At 41.6% G+C, this 22,790-nt stretch overlaps 1 protein-coding gene across 1 annotated transcript in view; it reads left to right on the forward strand.

Annotated features, from left to right (window-relative positions):
* The first annotated feature begins 360 nt into the window (after positions 1-360).
* LOC121677898 (desmoglein-2-like) overlaps positions 361-22,790 on the forward strand; it is a 149,353-nt gene continuing 126,923 nt past the window's right edge. Inside the window, exons 1-3 of the mRNA XM_042057026.1 lie at positions 361-705; positions 16,577-16,702; positions 16,927-17,079. Coding sequence (XP_041912960.1) covers positions 580-705; positions 16,577-16,702; positions 16,927-17,079 — 405 coding nt within the window. The 5' untranslated portion in view covers positions 361-579. The remainder of the gene's footprint in view (positions 706-16,576; positions 16,703-16,926; positions 17,080-22,790) is intronic.

Raw genomic sequence — 22,790 nt, forward strand, 5'->3', positions numbered from 1 at the left:
CTGCCTTAAGGGTTTACATGATGCTTTCAACACAATAGAACAACTCAATGCAACAGCTCAGTGCATCACTGAACAATAACTCAATGCACTACAAAGAACACTTGTGTGTGGACATAACTATCACCACCGCCATGCCATCCTTGTATATAGGTTTGTCACATGATTCCATTCCATTACAGTATCTGGTCAGTATTGTAGCTTGAATGTTACTCTTTTTTTGTAAGTCACATTGGATAAAAGTGTCTGTTAAATGAATAAATATAAATGGATGTAAATGATAGTATGTGGCCAGCCCTGTTAAGGGGGAGGGGCAAGTAGAGTGTTGCTATCGCAGCACTGGGAGATAAAAGGAAGGAGTCAGATTGACACGGAGTCAGACAGAAAGATAGAGGTGGGAGGACAGAAGACCTGGAAAAACAGGCTCATCACATTTCAGAGGATACAGTGCTCAGGAGGTAAACGGCAGAAGTGCAACAGAAAACAGTTGTTTGGAGAAATCTGACTCTACAGACAATGTGATGGCTATGTATACATCATACGTGAATATATAAAGAAAACAAGAAAGAGAGACTCTGATCCATGACGAGGGACTTGTCTGAAAAGAAATATCTCACCCATCTCATCTGCCACTACTCTGGGCTTCCTGCTCAACACCCTGGAGAGGCCATGAGGAGTCTACTCGTACTGTCTGGACTAGCTTTTTTGGTGAGTAGCTGTGCCTAAAAATGGCCTATAGGCACGTGTATCCTGGTAGAATAGAGGCATCCAATCTTTTTTTTAATGGGTGTTGGATTAGGCAAGGCACGGCAAGTTTATTTATATTGCTCATTTTATACACAGAGGCAACGCAATGTGCTTAAGATACACAGCAAATAATCTTAAATAGTAAATTTAAGCTGTGAATTTGCTTGCAAAATAACTCATCTGCATCAGCTACAGTATGATCCACTAGTTCTACATTAAATTCATTTACCTCAGATTGATACAGTAACTCATGTATTTAAATCCCATAATTACTAGACTGTACTACTAGATTACTACTAGACATATACTGTAAATTGTACCAAATCAAAACACTGCATCCGGGCCAGACTTTGGATATACCTGACTGTGTTGGAAGATATTCAACTTTATGTTAGAACAAGTTGAGGAACACCAATAAACATAATAGCTCTAACCCTAACCACTATAATCATAGCATTAGACCAATCATTTGTAAATTTACCTGGAACTCCCAAGAGTGAATTCACAAGAATTTATCTTGAACTGCAGTAAATAAGAGAGTTCTTGGTAAATTCACCTCATTCCTCCTACTGAGGAACACATACAAGTGGTTTCCCTAGCCTCCAGTGTTTGTTTAGAGTAGATTTAGTAAACACTGATGAACACGGATAATTTCTCCTGGTGTCTAGCCTCTATCTGTTGACCATGTTGGAACTTTTTGATTTTGTTATCTCTTGTATCCAAATTGGCTATTGGGGTGTACGTGCCTGTCACTGTTTCTCTATCCAGAGACGGGCGCCTGCAGGAATTTATGGTACGCACACCCATCTGGTGTGATGGTAACACTGTGTGTGCGCTGTCATTCTCTCTCCTGCTCAAACAAAAGGTGTGCATGAGTATAGTTGATTTTAAGTCGATTTTAATTAGGTGTTTACTTTACAGAAAAATGTGAATAGCCTACTGTCATGCAGTTAATGGAATACTGTGCAGAGTTGTGAAGTTATGGTAGGCCAACTTGGTGTGAATACACACACAGGGGAATACACAGACTCTTGAGCTCTCTCAACTCTAATGGGCAATTTGATTTGGTAGAATAATGGTTGGTAGTATAATTCTTAATTTTCATTTTCATTTTCATTTATTTCTCACAATGCCTTCTTTATCCACTTTGCTCTGTGTCTGTGTATTTTTGTTCTCTGGAGTGTCATTTGTGTCTGTGCCTCTGTCATTCTGTACATAGCGTCTTCAACATGGCTTATTGGGCCTGGACAGGTAACAATGCTGAAGTCTAATGTCACGGTTAAGGTCACTCGCCATTGGTTTTTGATGTCTGACCTGCATGACACCTCATCATCTGTTGTGTTTTTGGCTAAGATGCCAACATTTTGTTTTTAAGCTAAATATCAAATATTGCTAAAAGTACTAAAACATGGTTCTGAAATGGGCTGATTTCATTTGACGAATTTGAAGTCCATCCTAATGAAATGTCTCAGTTTTTATTGGTCCTAATACCCTCCTGAATCATACACTAAAGTCTACTGCCATAGATAATAATAATAATAATAATAATAATAATAATAATAATACGTTTTATTTATATAGCGCCTTTCTCAGACTCAAGGTCACTTTACAAAGTCAGCACAAACAAGTGGAGTGCATATTGTTTTTACAGACTAAAGGCCAAAGTTGTGCCCAACATGCACTCTAAATTGAGTAGAATAGGGGAACATTTTCAATTAATAGCTATCACTATTAAACTTCTCCAGTTGATTAGTGGCATTATACCAAAGAAAAAATGCATTACAAGTGTTTGAGATTTTATGTTTATATATGCAAATTAGGCATTTATTCATAAAATGTACCATAATTTGCATATTACAAATCACACAATTGGAAAATTGGATGAAGCCAGGTTAAAAATGTATTGTTTCATTATGTTGAGACTATACAGATAGACAAAATTAAATAAGGGACTGTGGTTATGTTTCTCTACCATCCTGTTGGATTCTCTGGTTGTTGCATTGTGTTTTAGTTCTAATGTCTGTATTGAAGATGGTCAATAAAGCTTTGACGGCTGGATCAGGATCGGCGATTAGATGATGATTTATTGTAGATGGTACAACAATGAATAACAGAACACAGGCTAAGTCTCAAACAGTAAAACTGTGCAGAGTCTAACAGTTGTGGTTGTTATTAGAAGCGGCTGCTGAGCCTTCCGACAGAAGATGCTCCTTGGGTTGCTTCCTCGATCCGTCTCCCTGTCAAAACCTAAGACAAAGCCTGTTATACTAAAACATACAAACGTCAATCATGCCAACGTGGCAGGTGCCAACCAGTGTACAAAACCCGGCCCTGGCCAGATGGAGATACTAGCCCGAATAGGCAGACATGCTGTCTCCCTCGGCCCATGTTATCACCGATGTTCCTCGGATGTTCCTAAACATCGGCCTGTATGACCTTCCTGCTGGTACACAGGCCTAAGGCACAGTTATGTACAATAATATGGACCTCTCCCTGTTGTATACTACACACAGATGTAACATATGAACACATCAGAATACAGTAAGAATACCCCAGAATTCTACAGTCCCCCCTCTTGATCAATCAAAAACACAGATTTTTATAGATCATACAAAACAAATAAACAGGAGTCTGATGTGGTCTAAAGAACAGATAACAAACCAAGCATTACCTCTCAGGCACTTTAAGGAAAAGAAAAGAAGTGCAGGCACCTTGAAAGAAAACTTAAAAACTGATTATGTTGCTGATGATTATCTCACATTCTAAGAGTTAAAAGAAAAGGAAAACAAAGTCTTTTGGAAGTTCAGGAAACCGGCCAGCAACAGTTCAGTTCAAAGGCAAAGTCTCTGTCCCAGATGTTGTCTGTGGCTCCCGGCAACCTCATAGGTACATGTGGAGTGAAAAGAAAGAGCAGTATCAGTTGAAGGATAGTCATGAAAACAACAGTATATATATAATAATCTATTATAGGGGTGTAGCATCCTCCCAATCCTGGTCCCCCAGTGAGTCCCCGGTTAACCCGTTGCTGCGTGTTCAGCTCCCTTACGGGTGTCCCCAGAAACCCACCTTTAGAACCAGGACTACAGGATTACTCCCCCCTCTTGATCTAGCTTAACTGTAATCATTCTCAAAAATCGGCAATTGTAATTGTATCCTCAGATTAAACATTTCATATATCAGTAATCACACATATCAAAATCAATTAAGACTTATCTAAGTCTATCATTTTTCATAACATGAGTTTGTGTCAAGAAGAGTCCACTACCACAGCACTCTGAGCATGCTCGGGTTCTCAAAGAAAGATTCTACTCTCGGATCCCTAACCTTTCATTTCTCCTGACGTAATAAATTCCCCGTCAAAATGAAAGTCTCCCGTGAATCTTCCCCCCTCTAGTTCACACCTCACCCCTAAAAGAAGATCGGCGGAAACTCAGATAGAATTCGTACCCTACCCAAGCGCGTCATGTTTCAGGCGGTTCTATTAGTTTGCAATGGCTCGCACGTATCCACTTTTCTCTCACCCTGGACCTTCACTGCCGACTATGTTATGGCAATCCACATCGGGGAATGATGTCTTTCACAAGGACTTTGGCAGTGTGTAGTGCAGTTCCAGATTGTGCAGGGAATGCCTCAATCCACCTGGAGAACTTGCACAGGACAACCAGAACATCTCGGTAGCCTTTGCACTTGGGAAGAGTGATGTAATCTATCTGGAGAACTCTGAATAGTCCTGGTGGAGCTGGTGTCTTCAGCATTGGCAACTTAACCTTCTTGTCGTGATTGTTTTGCCGACAGGTGACACACCACTTGACGATGTCTGTGGCCGTTGCTGTGAACTTCGGTGACCACCAGACCGGTATGAATCTGTTCCTCATCTTCTCCACTCCCACGTGTCCAAGCGAATTAATTTGCGCCGTCAGATATGGTAGAAGACTTTCTGGAGCCACAGTTCGTGTTCCAAACCTCCACAAGTTGTCATCATGGAGCTTCGCCGCATTTTCAATCCAAGTCCATTTTTCTTCTCGGCTCGAGCTGTTCTGCATGTCTATGATGTTGGCCAAACTTTCCCGTTTTCCCTCTTCAGATGTTTCTTTGACCTTCTTTGTCACTCTCATCATGCATTTCTCGTTGTCATTTTCAAAAATGTTCCTGTTACCGTTAGATCTGTCCGTGTTTCCATTTCCGTGTCCATTCTCGTTAGTTGTTTCGTTATCTCCTCCCTCTCTTTTTCTTGCGGCTGTTCTTGACACCGCATCCGCCATTGCATTGCCTCTTGCTTCAATGGTGTCTTGCCTTGTATGTGCCTTTACTTTGATCACTGCCAGTTCCTTTGGCAGCTGCATTGCATCCAACAATTCTGCCACAATCTGTCCGTTCTTGATGGGACATTGTTTCACACATGGAGGTGGTTTTCCAGTCAGTCTGACAGGTTCCATTTCCAACAGTCCACAGTCATTCCTTCCCTTAGCCCATGCAGGATGTTCCACGAGATCCTCTCTTTTTAGCCTTCTCAGGTTCCACAAGACTTCTCCATCTCCTTCTCCAATGGCTATGGTGACTGGGGCTGTCTGCTTCAGACTGATTTTTTTTCCGGTTGGTCCACCAGCTGTATTGATGATGCCTGACAGAGGTATTTCGTGTTTCTTCAATAGGTCCGATGAAAAGACTGTAAGTTCAGCACCAGTATCAATCAAGAATTCAATTTTGATGTGTTCTTCAAGCAAGGCAGTAGCATAGAGGGTGTTGTCAGTTTTAGCTGGTTGGTAAAGCACAGACACACCGTCAGTGGTGGCTACTGTGCGCACAGGGCATATGAGTGCCTCGTCAGCTGACTCATCCCAGGCATCCCAGTCCTCCATCGCTGGCCTGGTTTTCTTTGTCTTTGGCCTTGTTACCGGAGCAGTCGCTCCCTGGGCAGCATTGGATGTAGATGCCCCATCATTCCCTGGTGCAGGTGGGGGTGAGGGAGGTGGGGGTGGTTGAGGTAAAGAGTTGACAGGTGGGGGTGGGGGTGGTGGTGGTGGTGGGGTAGGGAAAGAGTTGACAGGTGGGTGAGGTGGGTAAGGGCTTGTAGCCAGTGGCATTGGTAACAACAATGGGGGAGGAGGAGGTACTGAAGCTATGGCTAGTGGCTGTGGATAGCCATACTGGAGTGGAGCAGTTTGATGATGGTTGGTTGCAGACGTTGTTCCTTGTCTTTGTGGATTGTAGAAAGCAGTGGCTGTTGATGGGGCCAGAATGATTAGTTTTGTGTCACCTGCTGGCTGTTGGTCAGGTGGGGTGCTGTTTCTTGGCCCATGTGGGGTCCCCATAACAGCAGCATTCTGTCCAATGAAGCTGTCTTTATCAATGTCCACTGCACTTGTAGATGTCTCCACCATGGCATATGGCGCTGTTGAGTCCAAGTCAGGCAGAGTCGGATTGAGGCAGGTGCTTGGTTGTCTGTTGCGACCATGGTTGCGACCCCCGCCCCCACTAGGTGCCGGTGTGTATGGGAGGAGTCGGCTCCTCCCCGTTGAGTGGGCCTCTGAGACTACTCCTCTTCGCCTCATTCCACTCTGTTCTGGCAACACATCCGCTTCCATGAGTTGTTCCTCCAAATCACGTCTCTCAGTCTCATGTCTGCAAATCCTGTCTCGGATCTCTAATTCCAACTTCTCTATTTTTTTTTGTCATTTTTTCTCAAATTTGCCCAATTGTAATTTCACTGCCATCCAATCTGACACATAGTCTTGTATCTCAGCTAAGGCCTGTAACTTAGTTTTCCTACCAAGAACCATATCTGGATTGTGCTAATATCAAATCATTAAATATTAAATTGTACTATGTGTTTCATGCAGTGACGTGATACTTTTAAATATATTTTTTTATATTTTCCCGTGATGTGGTAGTGATATAGTGACAACTTTGCACTTTGAAAATTTGGTTAGTAATTTGTTCGCCTCTCAATTGTTCACAAGTTGTCTATCTCTTATTTTTTTTTTTCACACTCACACTCACACCCACACACACACGCTCCCGCCAGGGAAAAGGAAACACTCTCTCTCTATCTCTCTCGCTCCGTAAACTGACACTTGCTAAGTTATTTTACTCACAGCATGATGCCACAACAATAAATTTCACCAGTGTCAGTTCCACTTAACTCAGACTGTTTCTTTTCTCCCAAAACGGCTGGACAATGATACAAATTAATGTCTCACTCACACTTTTAACGATCTTTCGTTAAATTCCCAGTTGACCAAGTCAACAAAAAAACATAGGTGGAAACCCTATCCCACTTTTCAAATACTGCACAACCAAAACACCCCACTCTGGTGATTTCGTCTCCTTTCCGTATCACTGTAGCACTAAGTTTAGTCCTAGGCCATTAAACTAAACAAAGACCGTTGAGAAACAACCAGTTCACTCAGCAAAATAATGACTGTAGCAACTCCTATTTTCTCATTGGCACACGCACAGCATTCATTTAATAAAACTTACACAACTTAACATGTAATGGCAGTACAGAAAAAGAAAAGATTTAATCCCCCAAGCTTGTCCGTAGTTAATCGATTACTTCTTTTAATTCGTTCACGAATCTATCCAATTAGCCAAAATATGTGTACACTTTGACCTTTTACTTTTTTCCAGAAAACTTCTTATATCAAATAACATCTAGAGCTCATCAATCATTGATATAGGTACGTTACTTGTCAAAACACTTAATGACACAAACTTCAATACTCTCATTAATGTGCAGCTTTTAATTTCTAATTTATCTAATAAATTAGCTTTACTTTGATTCTTTTTCCCGCATAAAGGAGTAAAGATTTTTTGCTTTCACCTGGTCAGAATGTCTTCACTGCATGCAGGGTGTGCAGTGCAACAGTGTTTCCCCTCTTGGCAGGCTTCCAGCTGGGATTCAGTCACGTCAATCAGGGTGCCAAGATGGACTCTTCTTACAGATGTTCAAAATCCATTATCCATTATCATCCATCTATACATTAGAAAATACTATTTATAGTCAGATATTTTGGTATAAAATGTAGAAAATATCAGGCTATTGAAAATATATCAACATAACTCCCCACTAATCAAACACAAAATATAGATATGAAGAAATATGTAATGAATATGTATGTTTATGTTTATGTATGTATGTGTTACTGAAGTGGATATTTCTCCTCCACAGTGTACAGAAACCTTATTTTGAGAAAACACCCTTTTAAGATTATAGTGAAAGGGAATACATTTTTCAGCGGAAACCACTATTAACAGACAAGTCAAAGATCAACCTATATATTTTTTAAAGTCGCTTATTTGTTCTAAAAAGCCTTTCAAAAATGTCAGTAACATCATTCATTAGCAGAATGCTAGCATGTTATGGGCAACGATGACCCAACCTGTAAGAAATCGAAAGGATATTATAAGTACTAGTTAATTCAACTTTTGACCTATAATCCATATTGAACTTGCAAAAACTACAGTAAGATCTGTGATTTTTCAACCACAATCAATGACAAACTACAACCAAATTCAGTACAATGGGGCTTAATCTAGTCTATGGACTTAATAGGAAGTGAACAGGCTCTAGACGGGCTGCGGTACAATGCACCTGCTTCCTGGTACCTCCAAAACTTGAGCTGCTGTCTGTCAGATTAAGTTCTGAAGACACGAGTAGCCTGAACAACACTCAATAACCATATAGGAAATAGTCTGCTGCGAGAGAGAAAAGTGTGGGAAATATGAAATAGGCCTATAGCCTACAGGAAGGCCTTTATATGAACTAACTGTGAGTGAGACATTGTTATTCCACTAAGCATTTACATTTACATCTATTCATGTGGCAGACACCTTTATCCAAAGCGACTTACAGCAATAGAAAAAAACATTTTAAACTATTACCATAATAACCCTTTCGTGCCCGTGCCGAACATTCCATTTTTGGTGCTGGATGACCTTACACAAAAAACCTTATTTCTTGAGTATTATACATACCATCAATGGGATATACATACCATTGTAATCAGAAGGGTCAGTTCTATCAAATGATGTAAAATACATATGGTAATGTTGATATAGTAATGAACAGTCTTTGAAAATCCTCTCCAAATGTATACCGAAATTCGTTAAAATTTAATTTCATTCGCATAAAATTGAATTTTCATCTTATTTCTATACGAGAGAGAAAAATATAGTGTATGACATGTTCAGCAAGTTGTGGGCTATTTAACAAAAAAGACTGAATTGGAATATCATTAACCTTTCAAAAGTTATGATAAATTAAGTGATAAGTGTAAAAAAAATGCAGGAAACGGGATTTAGAATGTTGACAGAATTCACATTCTCTTTCTCACCAAAAACATAAAAGTATGCATAAAAACTAATAATGAAGTCAGACACAGTGGTTTAGATTTATTTGGTCCATAAGAATAAACCATTTATTTGTATATAAGCAAATGCTACAGTCAACAATAATGATATATAAAAGAAAAACATGTACCTTACCAGTAATACAGGAAGTATACTGTATATTTATTGAAGATCAATTCTGAATAGAGACATAGAATACATTTGATTCAACAGATACAACTTCCTTATATAAATTAGTGTAATATGAAAATGATATACATCTATAAAATGTATTATTTATGAAAAGCTAGGAATACAATCAACTTCAACATCACTCAAAAATCAATGTGTCTAAACATTTGAGTAAGTGGATTACATAGAACAAGCCTGTTGAGAATAAACACACACACACATACATATACACATATATATATATATATATATATATATATATATATATATATATATATATATATATATATATATATATATATACACATACACACACACACACACACACACACAGAGGATAGGGAAAGGTGGGGTGGGGAACCTGAAGGTTAAAAACCGAAGACCTATGACTCATAACGAAACGCATCCCCTTCTGTAGAATGCCAAATCTGACAGCAATTTTGTTTACCAAAAAAGCAGTCACCTACCGCTAAACTCCAGGCCATACAAGCTACTTTAGTGTCATTATGTATTGTTTTTATAACAAAGCCAACAATTTTTCTTTGGCTCCTGCTGTACAGGAATATGTACTTGATGAAAAGACGACAGAGTAGTAGTTGGAGCAGCTGAAGGCGAGGCTTAAATGTTGACGGAAATGCCTGCCAGCTGTTGTGATAGATTTTCGCCAAAGTCTTTCTGGCTGTAGCTACCAAACCTAGGTTCAACACCAGATTCTGCATTGCCAAACTTGAAATAATAAGAAACTACTGAAACAGCAATGTCAATGGAGAAAAAGTGTACACAATATGTATTTCTCATTTGGTCAACGCTCCCTGATCCCTTCAGAGACTTGGTTCCCCAGTAGCAATGGATATTAGGGAGGGAAGTGAAGTCCCATGTCAATGTCCAATCCCAGAAAACTGTGAAACTCTTCTGGGGTCTCTTCGTCCCATGCCCCTGCATTTTTGAGTAACTCAAAAATATTTAGAAGTATGAAAAGTGATTTTATTACACATGGGTTTAGCTACCCTAAACCTGGCTGGCATTAAGATAGACATTTCACCTAGTAACTAACTGCTTAAATGCAATAATGACATTTCTGACATATGTGATTTCACATCATGTTTTCTATAAAACTACATATTGAGAAGAGTAGAATATCAAGTCATGCCATCTTAGAAAATGTTGAGACAAGCACGTCTGATGTTTGTCATTTATAAGTTAGCAAGGTAAAACAGTTCACTACAAACTGCCTAGCGAGGTAACAACCCGAGGAGAGGCAATACGTTAACTAGACTGCATTTCCGGCGGGAACTGCGAAAGTGTGCTTGCCCTGGTCCGGTCACCAACGTGAGCAGACAGTGACATACGCTATACGCTGAACCTGGCTTGATCCAAGCATTCTAACAGTGCCTTTCAGTGTTGGAGCAGTGGCAATTGCCTACCAAAAGCTCTATTCAACTATTGCCTTGCAGGGTGAATGCGGTTCGTTGGCTTTTACCTGTGGCCTGCCTTTGAATTTAGCTTCTATGACTAAAATCAAATCAATAAAATAAAACAACAGCAGTGATTGGCTGCAAAAATAAATAATGTCACACGTCTTGCACCTCTCAAACTGGGCTATCAGGTAACCTAGAGAAAAATGTGAAATTATGAAATATGACTAAGGCATTAAAATGCTGCTTGTTTGTCAGGATACTTTTTCACTGATTTATTTTAGAAATATGAGCTATGAGTGTGAATGTTATATATTCCATCCCCTAATTCTGTTTTACTGGTTTATTTGACAAATAATCTATATGGATTTGCTCTATAAAGACCTTATGTCTGTTTGGGATTGTTTTGAGAGCCTATTGATGTATCTCAGAATAAAGGAATGTCCACAACATTAGTGATGGGTTTTTTTTGTGTGTGAATGTATTTTACTTAACTCATTGAATGTAGCTGGATACTAATGAATGCATGTCTCTGATAGCCACAATAGGAGTAATTTTAGCAACACCGTATTTTGTGTGGCCCATAACGACCCAGTGGATCATGAAAATGTGCTAAAATTCACATTCCTTGCTTGTTGTTGGTACATTAATCCCATTCAGATTGCCACTTATCTGAGATGTAAGAGTTCAGTATAGGTTTAAGGTCTGGGGCAGGGATTTGACATTCTGTGACTTCTTCATTGAGGGCTTGCTTAGCAGCACTGTCCGCTTTCTCATTTCCCCTCAGACCAACATGGCCTGGGACCCAGCAAAAAACTACACTCAAGTTCTGGTTCTTTAGACGTTCTAGTTGATCAAGCTCAGCTTTGGTTGTACTTTTTGCGTGACATTAAAGCCTATGGGGGGTTTTTCCTGCCATTAATAAAAGTAAAATGAAAACAGTGAAATTAAAATGAAAAAATCATGATCATGGTAGGCGCATTTAATTTGTCGTCACCAGAGCACCACCCACATACATCTCATTAACAATGCAGCTCATTTGCATGTTGTGAACTTGAAAATGAAAATGAAAATGAAAATCGAGAAATGGAAAATAAATCGCAAGCAGGTGTCAGTTTTCATTTTATTTATCATTTTGGCATACATTGTGCGCATTGTCAGGAAAAGGCAAAGTCAAAGTGAAGTTTGCATTTTCATTTTTGGCAGTAATATACCAGGATGGTAATGAAAATGAAATGACAAATAGACGTTTTCAATTTATTTTTATTTTTGTCACAAATGTATCGTGTTTATCAGGAAAATTAAAAGCCAAATGTATATATTTCATTTTATTTTTAAATTTGGCAGGATAATTGCACTGACACTTTGAAAATTAAATGGCAAAACGAGTTTTTCATTTTAATTTCACTGTTTTCATTTTAATTTTATTAATGGCAGGAAAAAACCCCCATATAAAGCCTACTGGAAAGATTTTTAATTGCAATTTAATTGAATGCAATTTACTTTTACGATTAAATAAAATTAATTTACATTAACTATACTAGTTATTCTACTGATCTTTATACTATTCATCCTGCACATAGACTTATTCTTACTACTCTTATAATGTTGTTTCTGCACTACAATGACACTGTTTCCACACTGCACATAGCTGTATGTTATGTACATATCTGTTGTATATTTGTCATATTGAATATCCATATTTATTCAGTTTTATTATATTCTGTTAATACACTGCATATATCTATATTATTATTTCTACTATTATAATGTTACTACTACATACATTATTCTACTTATTGTATGAGATAACTGCTAATACACTGCACATATTTATATTTAATTCATATTACTCTAAACCACCTTCTGTAAATCAACTGTATACTACTGTCTACATTGCACTATATTTCTTGACCTGTCTCTGTATATTTCATCACCTTTCTATACTTTGCATCACATTGCATGCATACTGTAGCTACATGAATCACAGCTAAGATCCTTGGTTGCTATGAAGGCCAGTTGTTCTAAATGGATGGTTGCTATGGCCAAAGGCCAGTTATCTCTGCCGTTGTCAAGCGGGCATATCCTAACTTTATCTTATTTTAAACATCTCTATTTTACTTAGCCTATTTCCATACAGTGACTCCTATTAAGAAGTGGCCACTTCATTCGCGCTTACCGTGATTCACGCAGCAACATTATTAAATTAATCTGTCACCATATGCCTATGCCAACGTTTGCAAAGAGGAGAATCTTTTAATTTGATTCACAATGAAACGTTACATTTAATGTACATGTAAACAATGAGTAGGCTAGTTTTGGTTGTTGTTGGTGGTGTTACTGCATCCCTTAGTTATGCCTACAATGCAAAATTGTTCCCTCGTGATTGTTAGACGCATTTCAAAACATCGCGACGTGAAATGCCACCACAAAACATTGTTTGTGAATCGGTCTTATTAGGAGTCCTCGCTTAAGCTGTCACAGACTCAGGCGCTACTTTTAGGGCTAAAATGCTTCCTGAATTACTCTTAGTAAAAAAAAATAGGAGTCCCAAAGTTACGAGTGACGAAGTTACGAGTACAAGCATCTAATTTCAAATGACCATGGCATTACGCTAAGCAACATAAATCTCATAACGTTACAGCAACATCTCCTCCCTATGACCTAGCTAGCTTCTAGCCACACAAGAAATGAATGATGTTAAAATCTCCGCTTAGCATTCTAATAACAGAAGGGGCATATTTATGTGGACCACTACAACATGACTCATTATGTCTGTAACGTTAACTGTATAAAACACTTACTTTCATAAAGGAAGCACATCCAGCACATACACATGGAAACCGATATTCTAGGTAGCCTACTTGGCCACGAACTTAAAACGTGTCTCTCTGAAGCTCTGTTCTAGAATCTTTGCTCTGAAGTCTGTCCCCGTTGCTAAGCAACATCAAATAAACAAAATGACAGTCTTCCAGTATTAAATGTGTACATGTGTGATTACGAATGGATGTGTGTGGTTTGCAATTAGAATAAACAAGAAATAACATTTCCAATAATTTCCCATGATAAATTACATAATATTTGCACCTTCCTTCCTTGTGAATCTCACACTAATTCCACCGCATTTAGTGAAATGTAATACAACGTTGCCACCTAGCGTTCAGAGGCTATAGGCTATTTAAGATGAACGTGGCATTTCCTGCTTATTCTTTTGTCAACACCATGCTTTTAGGAAAACAATATTTTTATCATAGTTCCCTCTTCAATGAGCGATTACCAGCTCGTTTTTGTAACAGAGATAGCTGTTTATTGTCCCTAGGTTTACAGAAACACCTATTCATATTAATACGTAGCCTATGGAGTGCTGCCGACCACTGTTCATTACATGGCCCAGAATGCCTTGCATGTCTTTACAACAAAACAACACAGTAAAACCTAAATGCCCGTAAACATATGCATTTGCATACTTGTAACATTTTTAATAATACTCTCCCATCATGATATGTAACAATAATGAAAAATTTAATTTGAATACCGTCAATGTGAAAACAACTCTATTATGTAAGCTATATATAGCTACTGTTCTCCTTGCTATTTCAGTTCGTAAGTCCATACTATCCCATGGCAGAGCAAGGATTTCATGATTGGGCAAGGTTGCCTGGAGACATTGTGCATACATGGAAGGCATTGTGATAGAAGGTGAATGGTGAAAAGGTGAATGGTGTGAGTTACCAAAAACCTGTGGGTGGTTTGCCAAATGATGGAAACTTTTGGAATATTTCTTTTTTTTTGCCTATGCACCCTCACACTGGAGTCCCCAGTTCATATACAAAATTTGGTATCGATATGTGACAGTGTTCCTGAGATATGGACGACTTCCTGTTTCGGAGCTTCGCCGCCGATTTCGTTTGGCTGTGACGGGCAAACGCTTTCGAAAATCAAAAATCCTTCCGCTAACATGTGTGAGGCTTGGTCCAAGGATAATGTACGTCAAGTTTCGTGGCGTTCGGACCAAAGTTGTGACCTGTGAAAATTTAGTTTCGCTTTCTGTTCAATCCAATATGGCGGACGAACGGCACGCCCACCTGACGTCATCTTCGCGACCAACTTACACCGGTACTGACCGGACGTTTTAAAGTTGGAACGGTGTCTCTGTCTCAAAGGGCCTAGGCGCTAGGGCTGACAAAAAATTAGGGAGACGGGAAAAATAATAATAATAAAACTTAAGAAGAACAATAAGTGTGCTGCTTTGCAAGCACACTTAATTAGCACTACATTTCTGACAGAATCCGTGATTTCACATCTTGTTTTCTACAACTACATATTGAGAGGAGTAAAAATATCGCTCAACTTATTTCACGTAAGAGAACGCAACTTAGAAACGCGGCGCCCATTGATTTATTCAGCTTTGGTATGCTATACTGACTTGCCAATATAATGCTTACCTAACAAGCAAATTGGTACTAGAAAACAAACTTACAGGTTATATATACTAACAGGTTTTCAAATGAAAATAACTGATATCAAAAGCAAACGAGAATACTGCAAGCAGTTCAGAGTAATGCAGCTAGCTAAAGTTACATGACGATGCACTTAGCCCCCCCTATGCCATAATGTTGACGCTGATGAGAAAGCATATTACTGTCAAATAACATGATTTTATGACTACAAATGAAGATTAACCATAACTAGAAACGATGAAAAATATAGATTACCTCAGTTTCTCCAGCTATGTGGTTTCCAGTCGAGGTAAACTCCAACGAAGTGCAGGTGGCATCTGGCGGTCCATGTTAAAATGTACGACTGAAGTGAAAAGTTTTTTTCACGACTCATCCTTCAAGTATCCAAAACATTTCGCGCCATGAACCCCTTAACCAAACATATCAAATTGAAGCTTATGTTGTCAGCATTACGGGGAAGATTTCAGAAATAAAATCAGTCATTGGACAGCTGAGATATTAGATGATTGGTCATCGTTAAAATTTTAACGAAATTAGAACGGTCGGGCTTGTAAGGGCATTAAACATTTAAGCTATAGAGCTAGTTACAGCAATAGAATAGCATTTAAGCTGTGTGACGGGCCACTAGGCCCTCTACTTGTTTTGTCTGCTTGTCTTCAGGTGCTTCAAGAGCTGATGAGCTGATAAGCTGCACCTGAGGGCAGGTGTCCAGTTATAAGGGCTGCTGCCTCTCCCCTTCAGGAGGGCCATTCTTACTTTGGGTTTTGGACATGCAACACTGCACTCAGACACATTACAAACACACAACATCCATGCATTACTTTACTTGTATGACTGACTTTGACCCACCTCACACAGTTTGTTTGTTTGTTATTTGGTTAATTTGGTTAATACATCCACATTTTAGTTAAAGATCCAACCTCTCGACTCCCTCTTTTGTTGTGGCCTTACCCCTAGGTCATAACAAGCTGTTACTACAACAGTATTGTAAACTACTCAAATGCATTCTCACTATATGAGGGACCTGTCAAGGGATCTATATCTGATAAACGGGGAGTACTGTAGGCCTATACCACACCTGTTCAGGGAAATGGCTGGTAAGTTCAAAGCAGGACAGATGGATGCTTTGTGTTATCACTCAGAACAGATAATGAGTAAGAGACAACAACCCTCGAACTGAAAGCCTCTTGATTTGCAGTACGGGACACCAAAGCTCAAATGTAATGCATTGTTGACATTTATAGCTTCAGGTTCAACTACACCACTGATGCTGAAGTGTTTATTAAGGGTTTTAGGAAATAATTCTGTATTTTCTTAATTTATCTGCTCCTTCACCATTTCCTTCTGTCTTCTGCTGGCGTATTGTGTTACTGTAACTGTATGCTGTGTTGGTCTCACATGTCAGTGTGTGTGTGTGTGTGTGTGTGTGTGCAGGTTTTGTCTGAAGGGAAAGGACATAGACCACACTACAAACAAAGGAGGCATAAGAGAGAGTGGGTCATCGCACCTAAGACTCTGACTGAGAATGAGGATCACAGAGACTTGCCATTTGTGGCCAAAGTAAGAAATTGAAAGAATAGGAATAATCCAAAAGCATCATCATAAAATGGTGATAAAATGGTATGTCATGGACATTCTGTAATCATGTGCTAATATAATATGTAGGACCTTTTAGTTTATGTGCTAACATAATATGTAAGGTAATATAGTTTAGGCCCCATGTGCTAACATTTAAGACAGCACAGTCCTGGTTGCATAATGTTGTTGGTTGGTTATCCAAACAGATCCGATCAGACCGAGACGACGGCCTCCCTGTATACTACTACCTGAAAGGGCCTGGCGCTGATCAGAACCCAATAAACCTATTTATGGTCACCAATGATGGCCTGGTCAAGATCACGGGGATTCTGGACCGCGAAGTGCAGGCGGAATACAACGTGAGTACATCAGGGCAAATTTAAAAACAAAGTTCACTGTCACAGTGAGTGTGTATACAAAAAATTGAGCTGAGCCTTGCTTTTAGTCCTAATTGGTCTTTTCTGGTGCTGCAGTCAAAGTATGAGTTAAGAAGAGGACTCGGACACAGACAGACAAAAAAGCTGGCCAGACATGTCTGTTACGTCATGTCTGTATGTGTAGCAGGGCTGTACAGAAAAATCTGCAAAGAATGCAGTGCAGTACAGAGGTTTCAGTCCACGTGAAGTAAAGGTAGTGCATGCCATTAAGGTGCCTTAGTGCTCCTCATGTAAGTGCCAACATGAGTGTGCTGTTACTTGCCATGCACATTAGCACTGACATTTTTAACTGATATTGGATGAACAATTGATTTTATTGAGTGGCGCTGCAAAAGGACATGTTAATGAGATCATTCACATGTCTACCATCCAGTTTAGTCAATGAGTATGAAATGACAATACGGTCGGTTAGAGGTTTGATCAGGTCAATGGCACAGAATCCCCCCGCAAAATGAGGGGAGGTCAGTGAGATACCTCACTCATGTTATCAGAGAACCGGGGTTACGTTAAGTAACCTAAAGTTCTCTTTCAAACATTCGTTTCAATATCTCACAATGGGAAAGTGATGTTTACAACTCCCGAATGCGGAACTGCCCTCAGCGAACCCACCGATATGGTACTACCGGCATGGGTCCTCAGGCTCAGAGGTCACAATTAGAACTGTATGCGCTACCGAAGGAGCAGTAACATCCAAGCGGAAAAAATGTGTTAACATTAAGGGAGTGATCCAGCAGGCTGCCGACACAAGTCTTTCACTGAGATGCCTTTGAAAAAGACCCAGGATGTAGATATACCTCTGGTTGAATGCGTTCTCAGACCAGCTGGAGGCTGTCAAGAAACTAATGATTGAAGTTCTCAAGAAACTTGAGGTTGGTGTGTGTGTGCACCCTATCGCCGATACTAAAGTACATGGGGCAACTTGATGCAGGGCAACCACATAACTGGTTCCATGTGTTCAACTTGGGTAATTAAAGTTCTCAAGAAACTTGAGGTTGGTGTGTGTGTGTGGGCAACCTAAATCATCTTGCATCTTGTTTATGTCAATTTTGCGTTAGTAGGCCTATGGCAAATGAACTCTATAAAGACCGGCGCGGCCACAAAAAAAAGTAAGAGACTTGATTGGACGATGTCAATGTCGGTATGGAAAATTAACCAGTGGGCTGCTGTCAGCAGGTGCTGTCAGAAAAAAATAAATAAAATAAATATAGCCTAAATGATAATTAGCCTACATCGGCGATTCGGCACAAAAAGTGCGTCGGCCCTGTCCAAGGGTTCAAAAGACTTCTGGGCCAATACTTCCAGCGCCATGGCCAGATCCCATGACGTAATCATGGCCTTAAGCGTCGCACACCCTTCATGAAGCGACTTATCAGGGGGTGCTGACCCACAGGGGAGCTGCCGACGCCAACAAACTTTAATCGTGGAGCAAGCTTTACCTTTATCCAACAAATCCTGTAAGAAACACAGTATCTGTACCACAGAGCACTGAAACGGTAATATATGTGTGGGTCACACCACTGCTCGAACACTCACAACAACATTCAGCGGAAGACCAACCAACTTGCCTCTCACAGGCCAAGTCCAAAGTGCCACCATCTCGGGGCGAGGGTGGTAAATATGTCCGCGCGCTTGAGATAACAAGTCCCTGCGCAACGGTAGGGGCCATGGCTGGTCGAATAACAGGAGAGTTATCTCCTTTATCCACTGTCTGCTGGGCCATCGTGGTGCTATAAGTATCATGCTCAGACCCTTCTCCCTCACTCTGCTCAGCATTGGAATTATCAGGCTTATTGGTGGAAACGCATAAAGCAGCACGTTTGGCCACTGGTATGCTAATGTATGCACACTCAACGGTGCGTTGTCGTCCGTGAGGGAAAAGAACAATAGACAGTTTTCTCGCGATGTGAAGAGATCTATGGCAGAGATCTGGGGGTGGAGTGTCCACTCTCCGTAGAGAGGATTCCCCGGGAGAGTAGATCCGCTCCCGAGTTCAGCGTTCCCGGAATATGTGTTGCGCGTAATGACAGGAACAGTGAGGCACTCCACGTCAGTAACTTGTGGGCTAGCCTGTGTGAGCATAGATAGCGAGTTCCCCCTTGCTGATTTATGTAAGCCACTGTTGTAGTGTTGTCTGATCTCACTCGGACAATAGGACATGCTGACCTCGAGTGAGTGGGAGGAAGTGTTTTAGAGCAAGCTGGACTGCCATTAGCTCTAAGTAATTTATGTGAGCATCCTGAAGGTGAGGAGGCCATCTGCCTTATGCGTCGCTCCTCAGCCCGCTAAGGACACATCTGTGGAAATTACTTTCCTGGCCGCTGTCGTTCCCAGGGGTGTGCCCTGTGCAAAAAGGGACGCATCCCTCCAACACCTGAGTGACTTTACGCGCGCCGCGTCGATTAGAACAAGGCGATTGAGATGTCACTTTGGGCATAACTGTAGGGCGGACACCTAGCGCTGAAAAGCTCTCATCTGTAATAGTCCCAGGGGAACTACTGCGATAGTTGAGGCAATCAGACCCAACAGACGCAAGCATGTGTGGTAACGCAAGCGGCTGCCTCTCTGAAATAAAGCGAGGCACTGGTGGAACGCAGTGACCCGGTCCGGAGACAACATGGCTTGATAAGAGACTGAGTTGAGTTGGAGCCCCAGAAACTTTACGTGCTGGGCAGGCTCCAGGCTGCTCTTTTGTTTGTTTATGGAAAACCCCAATGCTGTCAGGTGCGCTGTCAGCGCAGCCATGTTGTGCGCCGCTTCCTGTGCGCTGCTTGCGCACAGGAAAAACCTAATCGTCCAGAAAAAGCTAATCTTCCAGAAAAGTAAGAATTCTAATTCCCCTTTCCCGGAGAGGGTAAAGAGCTGCCTCTGCACACTTCGAAAAAAGCCTCGGCTCAAGTGAAAGGCCAAATGGTAAACTTTTTTGCGGAATGCAAATCTCAGATACTTCCTGTGGGGCGGGAAGATCCGTATGTGGTAGTAAGCGTCTGTCAAATCGCGAACAGTCGTTTGGACGAATAGACTGCACGAGTGTCTTGTGAGACAGCATTTTGAATGGATATTTGCGTAGATGCTTGTTCAATTGTCGTAAATCTAGAATAGGACGGAGGCCTCCGCCTTTCTTTGGAATTACAAAGTACAGGGAGTAAAAGCTGCTGATTTTTTTCCTTTGGCACTAACTGTATTGCGGTCATGTGTAGCAGAGAGGATATTTCCTCCTCCGGAAAGCGAGATGAGTCGCCATTTGCCTCTGACAGCACAATTTGATTGAAAGGAGGTGGTTCCGTTCGAAATTGTAAGCGATAGCCCCGCTTCACTGTGAGCAAAACCCACGGGTGGGAGTTGCACTCGCGCCAGTAGTTTAGGTTGGTGAGAGGGCCCACTGAACAAACATCTCTGTTCTCCACTGGAAGGGTACGAGTGTCCTCCGGTGGAGAAAGAGGGAATTGTGCAATCCGCCCGGGCCACTTTCGCTCTGTGCCGAGATCAGACAAGAATGAAAATGTTTAATGTTTTTTGTCTTTTTCTTTTGCTTCATAAACTTTATTGAAAAAGGTATGGTGTAGTGCAGACTGTGAAAAGGTGCACGCACGACCTGTTGCCCAATATTCTATTGAACATCCCTCACCTCCGAGGAGGAAAACTGTGGCATGTTAGAGGACACAGGGGGAACATGTGTGACCGCTCCATAACCTTTGTGGGCATGAACATGAACATGTCGTGGAACTGACCTAGGACCCTCGGAGGGGAGGGGCCAGCTTCGATTATCCCCAGAGACTTGGAAACAGGGACCTTGAGGTGCTGTCCATGTCTCTTGAGCATCAGACCACCGTTCCCAGGTCTGCCGCTTTCTCTTGCCTTCCTGGGTGTTGCTTCTCACTGCTACTGCAGCGAAAGACTGCTTCGGCCAAGGCCTGGGATTAGTGGCCTTAGGCGGCGGGTGTTGCTCATTTCCCTGGACGCTTGAGTTGGCTGGCTGCGGCCGTGGTCCTCTGTAGCTTGGCTGAGAATTCACCAGTGTCGAACGCCTTGGTGGGGGTGCGTGGGGCACTACTTTATGTGGCAGACATAGCCCGAGCCCTTTTTGTCATCACATTGTTCTTGCATTGTCGCAAGCGCAGGGTCAAACAGACCTTTAGGGTCAACAGGTGCATCCAAAATAGCCGTCTTGTCCCTGTCCGATAGACTGGACAAATTCAGCCCCATGGTGCGGCCACGCGGCATGTGCGAAGAGAGAGATCGGTCAGGTGGCATATCTCCTCCCATAAGCCTGGGCTTGGTGCACCGCCATCGAGCTGGCACCCCATCTCCTCCAATATTTCTGCTTGATAGGCCATCAGCAACGTAGTCACGTTCAATGCCCTCACCATCTGACGCTGTGAAGCGCTCCATCTTACTGGGTAGAGATGGGGTAGCGGACGCCATAGCGGGTCTCTAGTTCGGGTGGAGGTGGTATGCCACGGAGGGTTCGACAGGCGGTCGTCCTGCCAGTCCGAGCTCCTCCATGTTGTGCATGTCCAAACCGGAGTAACCCATGACGGGCACTCGGTGGGAGAACGGCTTGTCCCAATACAGTTTCATATTCTTAAGGCAAGCAGGAACCATGGGGAGGAACTGCTTAGTGGGGGCCTGATGGACAGGGAGACGTTTACCGTCATAGATGTCCCTAGTCGCCCCGTCTGTATCCTGAGACGCCGGCCAGGGGATACCCAGCCGGTCAGCTGCCCGCTTGTACACCTCATACAGGTTAACGGATGGAGGGGTAGGAGTCCCCCCTGTTGGAGCCTCTCCAGTCGGACCCAGGGCGGCCTGAGGCTGTGTGGCCGGGAGGCATCCTCCTCATCCGATGAAGCCTGGAGAGCTAGAAGTTCCGATGCGCTATCGTCCTCGTCGTCGTCAATGTTCATTTTACTCCTCTCTCCTGCCAGGAAATCTTGACCGAACAAGGGGGGGGGGGGGGGTCGGTCTCGTTTAGGGTTGGTTATCGTTTATACGATACCGGTACTAAATCGATACTTTTAAAATGGTGCCGGTGCCGAAACGGTGCCCGAACCGGTACTTTGTTTTTACAATGTTTTAAATTAAAATGGTCTAAAGCATGAATTGCTTTTTTTTATTATTGATAAGACAAATTTGAACATGAAATTGAACTGTTATATTCAATTTACTATCAATATCTCATTGCTCCTACGAATAATACATTTAAATGTTAAAACAGCTTGCCATGCATGCACACACACAATGGTAAGCTCTGCTTTCAAGTTTACCCAGTGTAGGCGGTTTGCCATAAGGTAGCCTATGTTAAAACATTCAATGACTTCACACGCTCACACGCCACACATGGCATTTCTCACTTCAAATTTCTAAGGGCTATATTTTACAAACGTGTCACACAACGTTGCTGTCTTTGCGCTCATTCAGCTCAGAGAGCTGCTGTTCAGTTACTAACCTATCGGCCAATCAGAAAATAGGATTTCTCAACCAATCAGGAAATAGTTTTGTTTTGATGTGGGTCCGCAACGTGGAGACTGCTGGTCCGCGGAGTCGTGGAGTGAAATTAGGCCCGGTGCTTCGTCTGATAATTTGCTGCGCAGTTGATCAAGATACCGCGGACCAACAAAAAAAGAGAACAAACG

The sequence above is a fragment of the Alosa sapidissima genome, chromosome 12 (assembly GCF_018492685.1).
Source record: "Alosa sapidissima isolate fAloSap1 chromosome 12, fAloSap1.pri, whole genome shotgun sequence".
NCBI classification, from domain to species: Eukaryota; Metazoa; Chordata; class Actinopteri; order Clupeiformes; family Clupeidae; genus Alosa; species Alosa sapidissima.